The 14,475-nt window shown below is 49.6% G+C and overlaps 1 protein-coding gene across 1 annotated transcript in view; it reads left to right on the top strand.

Moving 5' to 3' along the window:
* The window catches only part of LOC147112546 (cytosolic 5'-nucleotidase 1A-like), a 65,944-nt gene that overhangs the window by 13,477 nt on the left and 37,992 nt on the right, over positions 1-14,475 (top strand). The window contains exon 4 of the mRNA XM_085996874.1: positions 6,185-6,307. Coding sequence (XP_085853000.1) covers positions 6,185-6,307 — 123 coding nt within the window. The remainder of the gene's footprint in view (positions 1-6,184; positions 6,308-14,475) is intronic.

The raw sequence follows: 14,475 nt of genomic DNA, 5'->3' as shown, positions 1-14,475 counted from the left end.
CACCTCACCACAAATACAGATGATTTTTAATTAGAAGTTACAATCTTCTGGGTTGGGTCATAAAATCATAAGAAATAGGAGCAGGAGTAGGCCATTTGGCCCCTTGAGCCTGCTCCGCCGTTCGATAAGATCATGGCTGATCTTCTACCTCAACTCCACTTTCCTGCACTATCCCCATATCCCTTGATTCCCTTAATATCCAAAAATATATTTTGATCACTGTAGTACTTTGAATTTTTTGACATTCAAGGTTCTAACAGCGAAGGTCATTTTTGTCCACGTGAGCTTCAGCTGAACATACTATAGGCACATTTATAAGAATTCAAATATGTCAATTTAAATGTAATGCATTCAGCTATTATTCTGTAAATTTATTCACGCACCATTGATATAGCCTATAGCCACTTGGTTTAATTGTAAAATCTATGAAAAGCATAAAATGCAGAGGGTTCATTTACAGTAGGCTTCCATAGCACAACAGTGACAAAAATAACACCTGAAGGCTCCAATATTACAGATGTTACTTCTACATTCCTCAGCTCTTTGCAATAATGTTAATTCCACTGAAACTCTTTAAAGGAAATTAACTAAACAAGTTAATTTGTGCTGAGCTGCTTTGGGTGCATTCATAGCAGAGTGGGCACTGTGGCTTATGCATGCTGCACCTCCAGTGACGCACCAGTCCGGGCCCACTGATGCCACCCACGCCAGGCACAGCACCATCGATACACTCAATTGAGCCCAACTGGAGGAAGGGGAGTAGAAATAAAGGACGAGCCCTTGGTAGTATAATCAATTGCTGCAGCGGGGAAAACTGACAACATAAATAGCCTGAGAGATTCCTCATCAAAAGGGGAGAGACAGATTGAAAATCTGGCTAACATATCGAAATAAACGAGTTACTGTATATCTAAATAAGTTGCTTTCAATTAAAATGAAGTCGTCCTCATTTCATAACAATGAGTTGCGACATGTTTGGTCACTCTCTGTACTTTCCTTCCTCCTTCCTCCTTTCTGTTTTCTGCCAGTTCCCCTATTTTTTTTTCACTCTGTACATGAGTTATGCCACCACCAGCTTCCCACATTAGAAATACAATCGCAAGTTTACTCTCTCAAACTGAGCAATATTTTTCATCGTAATGTCAGAGGTTATGTGCCAGCAGCACAGCTGTAGACAATATAGAATCAGGTTTGTTATAGCAGCAAGGTATATATATGATCTGTTAGCAATAATACTGAAAAGGGCAGGTCAATTTGATTGAGAAACCTTCCGATAGTTTGTATCTGCTTGTCATGTGTGGGAAATATTCATATGTAGCATATTTTGTGCATTGCAATAAACAAATCATCTTGATTTACTCTTTTGTAAAGGGGAAACTTATAAATAGAAATATTGAAAACTAATAATGGTCATTTGAAAATTTACATTCAAAATTTTTTGTGAAAATGGCAAAAAAATCCCTCCTCTTTAAACCTCACCAAACATCCGGGGCATGGTCGCTCAAGATCTGGAGTCTGTTGCCTTCCTCTCCATTCTTGTTTCTTCACCCCTTTGGTCACTGTGAAAATTTGAAGCCTCGATTTTCATGGGGTGCAGGGGAGCCCAGTAGCAGGCGAGGAACCCAGCAAGGCCAGGGACCTGGAGGCTCTGCCAATCTTAACAGCAGGAGGCTGCAGCCAGGGGCCTGTGTGAGTGGGGCAGTCAGGAGGGGGTGGGGTGGGGATGGAGGTGGGGGCGGAGAGAAGCCTATGGAAAAATTGCGAGGGGGAAGAAGGCTGTCTGCAGAGATTCAGAGGTGGTGTAGGGGGGCGGGAGAAGGCTGTCAGCAGAGATTCGGAGATGGTGGGGGGGGCACGGGACAAGGCTGTCAGCAGAGATTTGCGAGGGGTGGGGGAAGAAGGCTGTCAACTGAATCGGGATGAGGTGGGTGGGGGGTGCAGGGGGGTAGGGCTGTCAGTGGTGATCGGGGGCAGGTGGGTTAGCCCAGTGCAAGGGAGGCCCAACGCTTCCTTGTGAGGTCCGGAAGAGCACTCCCCCACAAAATAAAAATGTAAAACTTATCTTCTGGGCCCGTCCTGGCCCACAATCCAGCACAAGTTTGCCTGACTGAGGAGTTGTAACTGGCCATCTGCTCAGGCCTTCAACTAAAATTACAGATCAGGTCCTGATGATACAATTAGACCAGATCTGCATATTTAAAGTGGGATCACTGCTCTCTCTAAGGTGCGCGGCTGCTGCTTGTGCAGCCATTGGTATAGTGACATGAGGGATGGGATAATATGTTGAAAACTTTAAAATTAATACTAATTGCACGAATAGATATACCTTAGGCTTTTGGATTGTTTGTCGTTGCAGAAGAAGTGGCTGCAGAGATAGTGAATGCGTTGGTTGTAATCTACCAAAATTCCCTGGATTCTGGAGAGGTCCCAGCGGATTGGAAAACCACAAATGTAACTCCCCTATTCAAGAAAGGAGGGAGACAGAAAGCAGGAAACTATAGGCCCGTTAGCCTAACATCTCTCATTGGGAAAATGCTGGAATCCATTATTAAGGAAGTAACAGCAGGACATTTAGAAAATCATAATGCAGTCAAGCAGAGTCAACATGGTTTTATGAAAGGGAAATCATGTTTGGCAAATTTACTAGAGTTCTTTGAGGATGTAACGAGCAGGGTGGATAAAGGGGAACCAGTAGATGTAGTGTATTTGGATTTCCAGAAGGCATTCGATAAAGTGCCGCATAAAAGGTTACTGCACATGATAAGAGCTCATGGTGTTGGGGGTAATATATTAGATTGGATAGAGGATTGGCTAACTAACAGAAAACAGAGAGTCGGAATAAATGGGTCATTTTCAGGTTGGTAAACTGTAACTAGTGGGGTGCCACAGGGATCAGTGCTGGGGCCTCAACTATTTACAATCTATATTAATGACTTGGATGAAGGTACTGAGTGAACTGTAGCCAAATTTGCTGATGCTACAAAGATAGGTGGGAAAGCAAGTTGTAAGGAATACACAAAGGGCTGGATTTTCATTGAGGAGTCGGGTAGGAGGCGGGACTACAACTTTTGGGGTTCTAGTCCCGCCTCCATCGAGTTCTAGCCAACCCATGCGATTTTGACTTGATTGACCTTGTTGAGCCCACCCAGCGGGCTCAGCAGTCCAATTAAGGACCACCCGGCAACAGGTGACAACACAGATTGATATTTCATCTGTCAAGACCTTTGACAGATGAAATATCAGCGCTTCACAGCTGTTTGAAGCTGTCAAACACTGACAATCTGTACTCCAGGTTAATTCCTTCCCCTCAGGATGATTTAGAGATCTCCCCGGAACAGAAAGCAGAGGCTGCAGATTTTGACAGCTGGCGGCCATTCTGCTTTCTGTGCCAGTGAGATGAGGGACTCCCGAGACCTGAAGGAAGGAAGGCTGTAAAGGTAAGTAAAGGTTAGTAGAAATTCTTTAAACACTTTACACAGACCAAACACACTTACCTCTGCACTCATGCACCTGAACACCGGACATCTCGACCCTTCCAAGCCCTTCATCCCGACGGCCCGCCTCGCTAACTTGGCGTGGTTTGGCGCCGTCGGGAATCCCACACTTCAACAATAAAAATAGGGATTAGGCTAAAAACTGCCTATTAACTACCTGTTAACAGGCAGTTAATTGGCACTAATTCCCCTTACCGCCTCGGGGAGGCGGGTCCCAGTGCGGGGCGGGTATCCGCCACCTTTGAAACTGGCATGGAGGCGGGATGGGGTCGGGACCCCCGATTTCGGGATTTTAAACTCCCACACGCTTCCAATCGTGACTCCACGGCCCAATGAAAATCCTGCCCAAAGAGTCTGCAAAGGGATATAGATAGGTTAAGTGAGTGGGCAAAAATTTGGCAGATGGAGTATAATGTGGGAAAATGTGAGGTTATCCACAAGAATAAAAAAGCAAAATACTTAAATGGAGAGAGACTACAGAATGCTGCGGTACAGAGTGATCTGGGGGTCCTTGTACATGAAACACAAAAGGTTAGCATGCAGGTACAGCAAGTAATTAGGAAGGCAAATGAAATATTGGCCTTCATTGCAAGGGGGATGGACTATAAAAGTAGGGAAGTCTTGCTACAACTGTACAGGGTATTGGTGAGACCACACCTGGGGTACTACGTACAGTTTTGGTCTCCTTATTTAAGGAAGGATATACTTGCATTGGAGGCAGTTCAGAGAAGGTTCATTAGGTTTATTCCTGAGTTGAAGGGGTTGTTTTATGAGGAAAGGTTGAGCAGGTTGGGCCTATACTCATTGGAGTTTAGAAGAATGAGACGTGATCTTATTGAAACATATAAGATTCTGATGGGGCTTGACAGGGTAGGTGCAGGGCCGATGTTTCCCCTTGTGGGGGAATCTAGAACTGGGGGGATAGTTTCAGAATAAGGGGTTATCCATTTAAAACACAGATGAGGAGGAATTTCATCTCGGAGGGTCGTGAATCTTTGGAATTCTCTACCCCAGAGAGCTGTGGAGACTGAGTCATTGAATATATTCAAGGTGGAGATAGACAGATTTTTGAAAAACGGGAATCAAGGGTTATGGGGAGCGGGCAGGAAAGTGGAGTTGAGGCCAAGATCCGATCAGCCATGACCTTATGGAATGGCGGAGCAGGCTCGAGGGGCCGAATGGCCTACTCCTATTTCTTATGTTCTTATAACTGTGTAACTGAGTGACATTTCTGAAGTGCTAACGCACTATTATGCAGTTCTTTTATGTCCCAGTCATTTCTGACAAGGATTTTTTTTTTAATAGTTTGTACATGACGTACTAAAAGCTTTTAATTAATTCTACTGTAAACAAACTTGCAGAATGGGCATGTAAATGACAAATGAATTTCCATATAGGTGAGTGGGCGGTGGTGCATTTTGGTAGGAGGAATAAGGAGGCGACCTACTCCTTGGAAAGTAAGAGTCTAAATGGGGTAGAGGTGCAAAGGGATCTAGGGATATAGCTTCACAAATTATTAAATGTAGCAACAAAAGTTAAAAAAGCCATAAAGTGCAAATAAAGCATTGGGGTTCATTTCTAGAGGAATAGAATTCAGAAGCAGTTAAGTTATGTTAAACTTGTACAGAACCTTGTCTGATTGTCTCATGATTTGAGACGTTGGGGTGGCAATATGGCATTACTGTATATATGCTTTTAAGTGGTTGCTGTTGCTGTCATTATTGTTGTAAAATTTGCCCACAGGCGAAAAGGTTGCACTCAAAGGAGTACAAAAAAAATTAGAGGGAACATTGATTAGGACTCCACTTCCTTTCTGAGGGGGGCCTGTACCCCTTCTCAAAAGAGCAGGTTAATATTGGGGCACGACAGGAAGGCAGTGAGAATAAGCAGGTAAGTGGCTCGCCTTATTCTAACTGACCCCGCCCGGTTTCTGCCAGGTGGGGACAGCTAAAATTGGAGCATGAGTCTCCCCCCCAATGACAGAGTTCACATTTCTGCTCCCACCCAGAAACACCAACAGAAAACATGAAATGAGAGCGAAAAAAACACTTGCTTCATAGCCACTCAGCTTCTGAGAGCATAACCATGAGAGTTCTTATGAGAATGGAGTTCAGGGATTTCTTCCCCCACATCCTGCATGGAGCCCTGACTCCCAGCATACAGCATGCACATTGCACAAATTCCCTTAATCTAAGATTAGAGCTCTGAGTGGAACCAGACAATTCTGTACTTGCATTGCACAACTTGGGCAGGACATGACTGAATGATTGATGTCTTGTTCCATTAACCTGTTAATACACTTGGACCTGGGCTGATTTGCCACCCCACGGGGGTTGGAAATGACACATCCGTGTACAATGCACATGTCTATATCAATGTTGAAGATTGACCTGCGTGCATCATAGATGTGACCAGGTTTAAGCACAGAAGGGGCTGGTGAATAAGTAGACTTATTGGCAGTGCCTGCAGCCTATTAATGCCTGAATGACTCAATTCATCAGCACTGGAAGGGTGTAACCTGTTTTGTAATGGAATGTGAACAAGCACACACTATCGACTTGTTATTATACATATATATTGAAAAGATGATTTTTATAGATATACGCTTGCAAATTGAAAATGAATTTCAATAAGCTGCCTAAGGAGGGCTGCATCTTAAAAACAACGTTCCCTTTGGTTTTTTCAAACAGGTTTGGCAATTGAACGATTCTGTATGACGGGTGGAAAAAGTCCAGTCGGATATCTGAAAGCATACCACACCAATTTATACCTTTCGGTAGATTCTGAGAAAGTGGGGGAGGCAATTGAAGCAGGTAAGGACTCAACAACAATGAAATGCTGCAGTAAGTGCAGGAGAAAGAAACCATAGTTATTGCTTTAAGCAGTGCAGTGAAGTTAAGCTGCTAGGCTCGTGAGTGTGGGTATATTCTTGGCAACAGGACTCCTGTAAGGAATGAATTTACCTCGTTCGACTTATTGTTTTGATGGATAGTTGCTGTGCTCCACACATTCTTTGCTAGAAAGAAAGACTCATAGCACCTTTCACCTCAGGATGTCCCAAAGCACTTTACAGCCAGTGAAGTATAGTCACTGTTGTAATGTAGGAAACGCAGCCACCAATTTGTGCACAGCAAGCTCCCACAAACAGCAATGTGACAATGACCAGTTAATCTGTTTTTATTATGTTGATTGAGGGACAAATATTAGCCAGGACACTGGGGATAACTCCCCTGCTCCTCTTCGAAATAGTGCCATAGGATCTTTTACGTCCACCTGAGAGCGCAGACGGGGTCTCGGTTTAACGTCTCATCCGAAAGACGGCACCTCCGACAGTGCAGCACTTCCTCAGCACTGCACTGGAGTGTCAGCCTAGATTTTGTGATCAAGTCTCTGGAGTGGGACATGAACCCACAACCTACTGACTCAGAGGTGAGTTCGCTACCCACTCGAAATCATTTTAATATGGAAATATTGTCTGATCTATTCAAACTATGATTCTGAGAAAATCATTTCAAAATAATATAGAATCCATCTTTGTCTAGTTTCAGTCTAGAAGTTTTATTTACATAAATTTACAGAGTGCCCATTTTGCTAACAAAAATGAATACTGGCTCTGTGGAATGTTCATTGGCCCAGTAATTCCGGGCACAACGCGGGAGTACGGACGGGGTACTCACGCGTGTACCCGGAGGAATTGCCGGTTTTCAGCATGCACAGCGCATGTGCTGAAAACCGGCATTTCCTGTCCTCTGACCCAAGGGGTTAAGAGGCAGAGCGCGCGCGACTGCACAGGCAGCGCGTGCGCAATGAAATTCCTTTTTTTTTCCCAGAGTTGCGCGTGTGTAAAGGCCTCCGGTCTTTACGCATTGAAAAACCACACGCAAGTACTTAGTTTTTCAGGTAAGTGGGCTTTTAGTACAATAGAGAATTTTTTTTCCACAGGTTTGTTATTTTTAAAGAATTTACAGTAAGGTAAGTTTAGTTTTAGCCCTGATTTTTTTATATAAATTTTTTTTTCAATTTTTAAAATTATTGTTTAAAATAGTTTTTCAGAGTTCTTTATTGTTCATTTAAGTAGTGCAATGTTTTTTTTAATTTTCTTTCAGGTTTAAGTAGTGTTTTGGGGCCAGGAGTTTTCATGAGTTTGACAGCTCTTACTGTCAAACTCATGAATGAGTTTCCCCTCCCCTGATTGGCTGCACAGTGCTCACCTGATCCCAGCCGGCACATCGCACTAACTACGCCGCTGGATCAGGTAAGCACATCGCGCCGACATCTGAACCGGGCCAGTGACAGGAAATGCAAGCAGGCCCGGGCTTCAGATGTCGGCGCGCAGGGTGAGTGCACATCGGGGGCTTGCACGCGCGGCAAGCTCCCGATCCTAATTTCAGGGCCAATATGTTATTGAAATCACTAAACTTATTTAAAAAAAAAAATAAAAAAAATCAAGATTCAGTTATTGGCTAAGATTTTCCACTGGGGTTAGACCACCTCCTTGGTGTACCTTCAGTGGGGTGGAAAATCTTTTAGAAGTTGCTCTGCCAGCTCCCTGCTTGTCCCTGCTCTTCCGGGGTTTTCTGACGGAAGTGGTCGGGATGGAGATTACGTCTGTCCAATTATGGGTGGGTAAAATAAGAGAGCATGCAAATGGTGAAATTACATCAGCTGACATATTTCCTATCGCTTGCACATGAGCAACATGCTATGAGTGCTGGTGTATTCTTGGGTGTCCAAGGTTGCAAGAGCCAGGGAGCATCTCTTAATATTTAAAGGGTGATCGATTGCATAGATTGAAGTAATTTGGGATCACATTTTAAAAATCTAATAGAAGCTTCCGGCCTAGAGTTGCCAACTCTGGTTGGAGGCATTCCTGGAGGTTTGATCATGTGACATTCTGACCACATGATATCTGGCCATGTGATGCCTGATCACATGACATCTGATTACATGACTTCTACAAATGTGACAATTACCGTATGAAAGATTGGGTCCCCTGTAGTTGAGTATTTTTCCTTATGGTTTTGTGCTAGCAGCAGTTGTGCGACAAGTTCCAACAACCAGGAGGCCACCTGTGAGCCGGGGAAGGGGGAAAGAAACCGAGGTGGGGGGAGGGGGAAAGAAACCGAGGTGGGGGGAGGGGGAAAGAAACCGAGGTGGGGGGAGGGGGAAAGAAACCGAGGTGGGGGGAGGGGGAAAGAAACCGAGGTGGGGGGAGGGGGAAAGAAACCGAGGTGGGGGGAGGGGGAAAGAAACCGAGGTGGGGGGAGGGGGAAAGAAACCGAGGTGGGGGGAGGGGGAAAGAAACCGAGGTGGGGGGAGGGGGAAAGAAACCGAGGTGGGGGGAGGGGGAAAGAAACCGAGGTGGGGGGAGGGGGAAAGAAACCGAGGTGGGGGGAGGGGGAAAGAAACCGAGGTGGGGGGAGGGGGAAAGAAACCGAGGTGGGGGGAGGGGGAAAGAAACCGAGGTGGGGGGAGGGGGAAAGAAACCGAGGTGGGGGGAGGGGGAAAGAAACCGAGGTGGGGGGAGGGGGAAAGAAACCGAGGTGGGGGGAGGGGGAAAGAAACCGAGGTGGGGGGAGGGGGAAAGAAACCGAGGTGGGGGGAGGGGGAAAGAAACCGAGGTGGGGGGAGGGGGAAAGAAACCGAGGTGGGGGGAGGGGGAAAGAAACCGAGGTGGGGGGAGGGGGAAAGAAACCGAGGTGGGGGGAGGGGGAAAGAAACCGAGGTGGGGGGAGGGGGAAAGAAACCGAGGTGGGGGGAGGGGGAAAGAAACCGAGGTGGGGGGAGGGGGAAAGAAACCGAGGGGGGGGGGGAAGGGGGAAAGAAACCGAGGGGGGGGGAAGGGGGAAAGAAACCGAGGGGGGGGGGAAGGGGGAAAGAAACCGAGGGGGGGGGAAGGGGGAAAGAAACCGAGGGGGGGGGAAGGGGGAAAGAAAGCGAGGGGGGGAAGGGGGAAAGAAACCGAGGGGGGGGGGAAGGGGGAAAGAAACCGAGGGGGGGGAAGGGGGAAAGAAAGCGGGGGGGGAAGGGGGAAAGAAAGCGAGGGGGGGAAGGGGGAAAGAAAGCGAGGGGGGAAGGGGGAAAGAAAGCGAGGGGGGAAGGGGGAAAGAAGGGGGGAAGGGGGAAAGAAAGCGAGGGGGGAAGGGGGAAAGAAAGCGAGGGGGGGAGGGGGAAAGAAACCGAGGTGGGGGGAGGGGGGGAAAGAAACCGAGGTGGGGGGAGGGGGAAAGAAACCGAGGGTGGGGGGAGGGGGAAAGAAACCGAGGTGGGGGGAGGGGGAAAGAAACCGAGGTGGGGGGGGGAGGGGGAAAGAAACCGAGGTGGGGGGGAGGGGGAAAGAAACCGAGGTGGGGGGAGGGGGAAAGAAACCGAGGGGGGGGGGAAGGGGAAAGAAACCGAGGGGGGGGGGGAAGGGGGAAAGAAACCGAGGGGGGGGGGAAGGGGGAAAGAAACCGAGGGGGGGGGAAGGGGGAAAGAAACCGAGGGGGGGGGGGAAGGGGAAAGAAACCGAGGGGGGGGGAAGGGGGAAAGAAACGAGGGGGGGGGAAGGGGGGAAAGAAAGCGAGGGGGGGGAAGGGGAAAGAAACGCGGAGGGGGGGAAGGGGGAAAGAAACCGAGGGGGGGGAAGGGGGAAAGAAAGCGGGGGGGGGAGAAGGGGAAAGAAAGCGAGGGGGGGAAGGGGGGAAGAAAGCGAGGGGGGAAGGGGGAAAGAAAGCGAGGGGGAAGGGGAAGAAAGGGGGGAAGGGGGAAAGAAAGCGAGGGGGGAAGGGGGAAAGAAAGCGAGGGGGGGAAGGGGGAAAGAAAGCGAGGGGGGGAAGGGGGAAAGAAAGCGAGGGGGGAAGGGGGAAAGAAAGCGAGGGGGGAAGGGGGAAAGAAAGCGAGGGGGGAAGGGGGAAAGAAAGCGAGGGGGGAAGGGGGAAAGAAAGCGAGGGGGGGAAGGGGGAAAGAAAGCGAGGGGGGAAGGGGGAAAGAAAGCGAGGGGGGAAGGGGGAAAGAAAGCGAGGGGGGAAGGGGGAAAGAAAGCGAGGGGGGAAGGGGGAAAGAAAGCGAGGGGGGAAGGGGGAAAGAAAGCGAGGGGGGAAGGGGGAAAGAAAGCGAGGGGGGAAGGGGGAAAGAAAGCGAGGGGGGGAAGGGGGAAAGAAAGCGAGGGGGAAGGGGGAAAGAAAGCGAGGGGGGAAGGGGGAAAGAAAGCGAGGGGGGAAGGGGGAAAGAAAGCGAGGGGGGAAGGGAAAGAAAGCGAGGGGGGAAGGGGGGAAAGAAAGCGAGGGGGGAAGGGGGAAAGAAAGCGAGGGGGGGAAGGGGGAAAGAAAGCGAGGGGGGGAAGGGGGAAAGAAAGCGAGGGGGGGAAGGGGGAAAGAAAGCGAGGGGGGGAAGGGGGAAAGAAAGCGAGGGGGGAAGGGGGAAAGAAAGCGAGGGGGGGAAGGGAAAGAAAGCGGGGGGACCGAGCGGGGGAAGGGGGGGTACCGAGGGAGGGGGGGGCAGGGGGAAAGAAACGAAGGGGGGGAACTGAGGTGGTGGGGGGAAGGGGGAAAGGAACCTGGGGGTGGGGGAAGGGGGAAAGGAACTGAGGGGGGAAACCGAGGGCGGGGAAGGGGGAAAGAAACGAAGGGGGGGTGGAAGGGGGAAATCTGATAGTGGGGGAGTGATTCTCAGAGGGAAAACCAGAGGTGAGATTAACTTTGATTCCACCAGTAACTAATGGTAACTCACTGAAATTTCACTGATAACTAATAGTAATAATGGTAACACTCCGTTCCCCTCATAACCAATAGTAATGCAATGGTAGTAATAGGTGTAATGCCCCGATATCCTACCTGTAACTAGTAGTAATCCTATAACCTGCTGATATTCACCCTGAAACTATAGCCAGAATCCCCCTGCACTGCACAAGGTGCAGACAGGCTCCGCAGTCGATGTCACTTTTAGCAGGCCTGATTCTAGTTTGGACCCAGGTTCCGTGTGAAGGTGACGACTCTGACCTGGGAACCTCAGTCAGTTCTGATCTGCACTTGGACTTCACTCGTCAAAACCGGGCAGCACAGACCGACCTGAACCAAACCGAGAGCTTGCACAAAGGGCAGTGGGCTCAGTATTTAGGGCACTTCTCACGGCACCACATTCTAAATTCAGCTCCGCACCAATATTTGTAAACCGCTCCCTGTTCTTGGACTCCGTAAAGGAGACTGATGGAATTTGCAACACAGGAGGAGGCCATTCGACCCCTGGTGCTGGCGCGCTCTCCTGTAACCACATCTCCGCCCTCCGATCTTTTTATATTCCTCCCTTTTGAATATTTATCCCATTCCCTTTGGAATGAAGTTTTAGGGGGGAAAATTCAGTTGGTTTGCGCCTCCCATTAGCGCCTTAAGAGGGCGCAAAGCAACTACCGCCCGTGGGCGGCGATATCTGCGCCTCTCGCGAAATTGACCGGACATTTTGCGGCGGCGCTAAACAATACCGCCCAATCTCCTGCGCACGCAGATCTTGACGGCATTCGAGAGTGCAACGCCCTTGTGACGCCCCGGGATGGAAATTGAGTGGCGCCCCCCTCCTTTCCGCCTGGCGCAACCAACGACAGGTAGACTGGAACGCTTCCCAATCGCTGTGGGGCTGGGGGGGCGCTATTTAAAGGGGGCCTCTTCCTGGCTTTTGTGTGGTAGCCATTTTTGCACCACTCGTTCTGAGAGAGAGAGAGAGATTTTGAGAGAGACAAAGAGAGAAAGAGAGACTTCTGCATTGAGTCAACGCTGTCTGAGGTAGTTTTGGCTTCTGACCATAACTTTGCAGGTACTTTGGTTTTTGACCTTCATAACTTTGATTGCCTAGATACTATGGGGGCTGCAATGGATGGGGACATTGTCCTTCTCCATCACATTCAGAGGGCACAGAGATGCAGAGGGAGAGTGGCAATCATGGCCAGACAGAGGAGGGCCAACAGGCCTCTGTGCAGGAGACCTTACCCTCCCAGGGTTTTTCGCCAACAGTTCTCCTACATTAATATGTCTGAGGAGCAGTGTTTGCGAAGGCTGCGCTTCAGCAAGGAGGTGGTCACTGAGCTCTGCCACCTGCTGCAGCCAGATCTGCAGCCTCAACTGAGGAGCAGGACGTCTCTGTCAGTGGCAGTGAAGATAACAGTGGCTCTCAACTTTTATGCCACCGGCTCATTTCATTCAGCTACAGGGGACATCACCAATATCTCCCAGTTCGCGGTGCATTGCTGCATCCGTCAGGTCACACATGCTCTCTTTTAAAGGAGACGACAGTACATTTCTTTCCCCATGACCCCGGTCAAGCAGCAAGAACGCGCAATGGGCTTTGCGATGATAGCGGGCTCCCCCATGGTGCAGGGCGCCATTGACTGCACGCATGTGGCTTTGCGTGCGCCGCAAGAGAATGCCGAGGATTTCCGCAACCGAAAGGGCTTCCATTCCTTAAACGTTCAGTTGGTCTGTGACCGCAGACAGCTGATACTCGCTGTCAATTCCCACTTTCCTGGCAGCAGCCACGATGCCTTCATCCTGCGCCAGACTTCTGTGGCAGACCTTTTCCAGGCACCGCATCACCCAGTGGTTGGCTTCTCGGGGACAAGCGATATCCTCTGTGCACCTAGCTGATGGCACCGCTCCGTACGCCTAACACCCCTGCTGAGCTGCGATACAACGAGAGCCATCAAGCTACCAGGAACATCGTTGAGCACACAATCGGCGTGCTCAAGCAACGGTTCTGCTGTCTGGACCATTCTGGAGGAGCCCTTCCGTACTCGCCTGAGCGAGTCTCCCACTTCGTTGTTGTGTGCTGCATGCTGCATAACCTTGCAATCCTCAGGACCCAGCCAATGTCACCAGACATTGGAGCACCACCAGAGGAGGAAGAGGAGCAGGAGGATGATCATCAGCAGCACCAAGGTAGGAGGGAGGCACACAATGTACGAAGTGGAAGGGCCGTCCGTCAAAGGCTCATAGCAAGTCGCTTCTAGGCCCCTTCTGAGGAAATGGCTTCTGCCATTCAAACAACCTGAATGAAACCATCCCGCAACCCCTAAGCCGGTCAAGGCAACAATGATTGCAAAGACCAAACATGTACATTTTGAATACAGAAACTTCTTTATTTGACAAACTCTGTGTGTCTCATTTCCACATGACAAACTAATAGAAAGAAACACAAAAAAAAAGTCATTAACATAACTGGCTGTCACAACCTGGAAACAATGTCAAAAACAGTTACAAAAATTTGACCACGAACCTTGGCCTTTAATAAAAGAATGAAAAACATTTTGTCACACCTCCTACTTTTTGCCCTTCGAGGGTGATCTCCTTCCCTTGCGCACTTCCCCCCTTCCCACCCTGCAGCTCCTCTGTAATGGGACCCCAGTGGCTGCAGCAAGGCTGGTGGAAGGCTGCTGATTGTCACAACCTGAGACTGCAAATGCCCTTGAAGGATGGCCTCGACCAGCTCTGGGCCTGGAGGGCCCGGCTGCAAACAGCACCAACTCTGCATGGGCGGCAGCAATCTGTCCTACAGGCAGTGGCAACTGCAGTGGAGAAGTGCCAGTGGTGGCAGCAGGAATGCTGTCATCTTGAGAGAGGACAGCAACTCTATGCTCGACCGACACACTGACACTGCCACGGGGCAGCACTTCAGCATCCGGAGCAATCTCATGGAGCACAGATTGCTAGCCTGCTGCGGCGCGGTGAGAGCCCCGGGGAAATGTGTCCGATCCAGCGAGGGTGGCAGCAGACAGTGTTTGCGTGGCCTCAATCTGTGTCTGCATGAGACCAGCCAGTGACTGCATTGCAGCACTAAGAATTTGCGTGGCAGCCGCCTGTGCTACAGTGAAGTGCTCCACACTCCTTGCCAGTGATTCAATTGATTCGGGCACCCTTGCCACTGCAACCATGAGCTCAGTGTGCCTTTGCTCCGCCTGGGCGCTCATTTCAGTGAGGACCCGCTCCTCCTCTGCGTCCCGTGCAGCGGGACTAAA

Source organism: Somniosus microcephalus, chromosome 9 (genome assembly GCF_052327205.1).
Source record: "Somniosus microcephalus isolate GS21.2 chromosome 9, FLI_Smic_1.0, whole genome shotgun sequence".
In the NCBI taxonomy this organism is placed as follows: Eukaryota; Metazoa; Chordata; class Chondrichthyes; order Squaliformes; family Somniosidae; genus Somniosus; species Somniosus microcephalus.
The sequence above is the reverse complement of the archived record's forward strand: the minus strand, read 5'-3'. Positions and strand labels throughout refer to the sequence as shown.